Here is a 3,345-nt window from a genome sequence, read left to right as displayed (position 1 = left end):
TTTCTCAAATATCACCTTCTGAAACCTTATCAGTCCCCTTGGAATAGTCCTCTTCTCCCTGCAGTAAAGGTCTCAGGAGAACACAGGGTGGTACTAGACCTCTACCTTTACCTCATTAATGAGGCTCTCATTCTAGCAGATTCATATATAATTCTTTCCAAAAATTCCAGTGAATACTACTTGGTTCTCTGTCGTAGATTTAAAAGACCCATTTTTTGGGCCAGGGAGATAGCTCAGAATAAGAACCTGCCTGGCAAGCACAGGGTCCTGAGTTCAATTCCCGGTACTACAAAAAGAAAAAAACAACAACAACAACAACAAAAAAAACCATTTTTCTCTATTCTCTTACACCAAGACTCCCAATTTGCTTGCCTTTGAATAGAAAAATTCTTTCTCAAGAGAAAAACAGCAAAACACTTAGTTCTCCTCAGGGATTTAAAGACAGTCTTCCCCTTTTTGCTCAGGAGTTTGCTATACCCACTTCAGTAAAGATAGCAGAGGTAGATAACTGGATTTATCTCTCTAGACTAATGCCAGTCCCATCTGAACTGTATGAAGAACAAGATCACCCCAAAAGAGAAAGCAGCTACTGTGAACCTCTGAAGACTTGAGTTTTCTCTTCAAAAAGAAGACTCCAGGGCTGCTACAGTAAACATGGAACTCTGACCTGCTTCTTATATTTAGGCTCAGGCCAGGGAGCACATAATCCTCAGTAGGTAGGGTCTACGGACCCTTCCAGCTTGAAGCTATAGGAGACACAGACCTCCATTCCCCCAGCACACTGTAAGCAATTATGGGGATTTGTATCTCTCACGAAAATGAGATAGATTTAGGATATGGCAAAGCTGGTTGGGGAGGCAGACATGCCCTGTTAATTACAAGGTACCATGTGTAGAACAGTTCTCAAAGCCCTGCATGTAGACGTCTCAGGAGAATTGGAGCAGATTTTCAAGAGGATGGCCTAGATCTGCTATCAACCTGAGGCCTGAGATCCCAGCATCACCTCTCAGGACCCATATGTAGACGTTCTAGTAGGTTCCTTTGAGATCTGGACTACATAAAACAGATGCCAAGAACTTGTGATTGTGACTATTTTCACAGCAGCTAGCCCAGCTTTCTCCCAGGAATCTACTTCTTTTTCTTGTTTTAGTGGGCCCAAGCTCACTCTACAGAACTGGTTTCTCCCTCACTCTCCACTTTCACTTTCTTCAATAAACTTGGCCACTGCTTAAAAAATTTAAAAAGAATACTCAGCCCCAAGCAATGTTTAGGTGCCTGTTTAGGTTTAGGGAAAAATGTCTGACAGAGTCTCACTTAGTCTGCTTGTTGACCACAATTACAGAACAATCCACAGGTCTCTCAGCATCAAAGCGTCTCTGGATTTCCTCAAAATATTGACGATAAAGCTCTTCTCTACGCCGTTCCTCACGTTTCAAACGCTCTGCAAAAACCACCAGGGAAAACAGAAATAAAGACTTCCTTGTAAAAGCAACCTATAGAACTCTAAATCAATCCTCAAATCTATCCCCTAAAAATAGCATTGTTGTTTACTATTATAAATCATGAAAATGAAGCACTTCAAAGGTATGCTTAATCCTCTACCTGATACCCAGTACCAAACCGTCCTCTAGAAAGGCTGATGCTAATTTAGACCTGTACAACGGCAGCCCCTCCAGGGCTCACTGTTCTGTGCCTTCATTAAGCTTTGGTATTATTATTCTCAATTTCTACCAAATTGACAGACAGTATTTCATTATTAGTTTGATTTGGATTTTGGAAACATTTTTTGAAAAAAAAAAAAACAAGTAGTAAGGTTTTATAATACCTATTTGATCTTAGCCACAAGTCAAGACATGATTGCTAGGTATGAAAGAATTAGAAAAATCTTTAAAGATGTACTGAGAGTCAGGTGTGGTGGTGCACACCTGTAATTCTGGCACTTGGGAGGCTGATGCAGGAGCATCGCCACAAGTTTAAGGCTATCCTTGGCTACATAGTGAGTTTAAGGCCAGGCTGGACTGTGAGATAGTTCAGCAGACTAAGTGCTTTAGGCAAGCACAGGGACTAAGGTTCGATCTCTGGCACCACAGGCAGGGCTGGCCCCACCCCCAGGCTCAGCTGAGCCTGCCACTTGGTGTGGTAGTGCATGCCTATAATCCCCGTGCTAGAAAGGCTGAAAACAGAGGGATCACTACAAGTCCAAGCTGCGTAGTGAGACCCTGTACCAAATACAGTAAAAAAAAAAAAAAAAAAGAGAGATGCTATTAGGTAAAAATGACAAAAAGTCTGTATGTATCTGTAAAGCAGATGGTCATCAACCAATAGGCAAAAATACAAGCACTTAAGGTCTTTGGCTTCAATCTTTTCTCATTGTTGGAATTTCGTATTTCTTGTTGGATGACTAAACCAGATGATGATGTTAATTTGCATTTAAAAATATTTTCAAACTCAATGTTCTCTAAACATTATAGTGGCCTTTTGTACTTTTTTTTCCGTTTTGTAAGTTACTTGGATAAATCATTAGCTCCTTTTTAACCAAGGAAGGAGATATAGTATCATTTTTCTTTTTTCTGCAGTACTATGGATGGAAATGCAGGGGTCTTCCATCTTGAGCCACATCCTCAGTTCTTATTTTTCGAGACAAAGGGTTATGCCACTTGCCCAGGATTACCTCAAACCCGCAATTTTCCTGTGTCAGTCTCTCAAGTAGGTATGATTACAGCACATGCCACCCTGCCTACCTCTTTTTTTCTTAATATATCCTACCAGTAACAGGAATAGACTGTTTCTGTTACTTTACCTTTTGCACGACTTTCTGGGCCATGAGGGCCTCGCCCATCAAAGCTATCTCTGTAACGGTCGAAGTAAGAGTCATCCTTTCTCCTGCAATAGTCATCCATCCGCAAGTAGCGGTCATAAGAGCCTTCTCTCCTGAAAAGGATTTTCACAATGTTAGAACTCTCTCCTATTCTATAAAAATTAGATACAGAGAATACTGAGTAAGTCACAGGACAAGGGCGTATACCTGGGACTCACTGCTTTTCACTGCTGGTTGTGGCTGAGTTAACTTGTCCCACACAGTGATGGGTGTGTATGGAGATGATGTATAGAAAATCCTTACTATACAGTAGGTGTAAAATAACTAGTAGAAATTATTTTTATTTGAGGAGTCAGTCAACAATTTCCAAAAATCTTTATCACCTCAAACAGAAATTGTACTCATGAAATGGTAACTCCTTACTCCCTCCTGGTACCTCTATTTTCTTCTCCTATGAATTTACCTATTTCAGGTATTTCATATAAGCAGAAGACTAAGATATATATGTATTTGTGTGTGTGTGTGTG

At 40.5% G+C, this 3,345-nt stretch overlaps 1 protein-coding gene across 2 annotated transcripts in view; it reads right to left on the bottom strand.

Moving 5' to 3' along the window:
* Ncoa5 (nuclear receptor coactivator 5) overlaps positions 1-3,345 on the bottom strand; it is a 45,915-nt gene that overhangs the window by 7,367 nt on the left and 35,203 nt on the right. For both annotated transcript variants that reach the window (XM_004636080.2, XM_023720776.1), the window contains exons 4-5: positions 2,801-2,931; positions 1,315-1,441 (exon numbers count right to left, since the gene is read on the bottom strand). In XM_004636080.2, the coding sequence (XP_004636137.1) occupies positions 1,315-1,441; positions 2,801-2,931 (258 nt within the window). The remainder of the gene's footprint in view (positions 1-1,314; positions 1,442-2,800; positions 2,932-3,345) is intronic.

This window comes from Octodon degus, unplaced genomic scaffold (assembly GCF_000260255.1).
Source record: "Octodon degus isolate 3935 unplaced genomic scaffold, OctDeg1.0 scaffold00077, whole genome shotgun sequence".
Classification (NCBI taxonomy): domain Eukaryota; kingdom Metazoa; phylum Chordata; class Mammalia; order Rodentia; family Octodontidae; genus Octodon; species Octodon degus.
The sequence above is the reverse complement of the archived record's forward strand: the minus strand, read 5'-3'. Positions and strand labels throughout refer to the sequence as shown.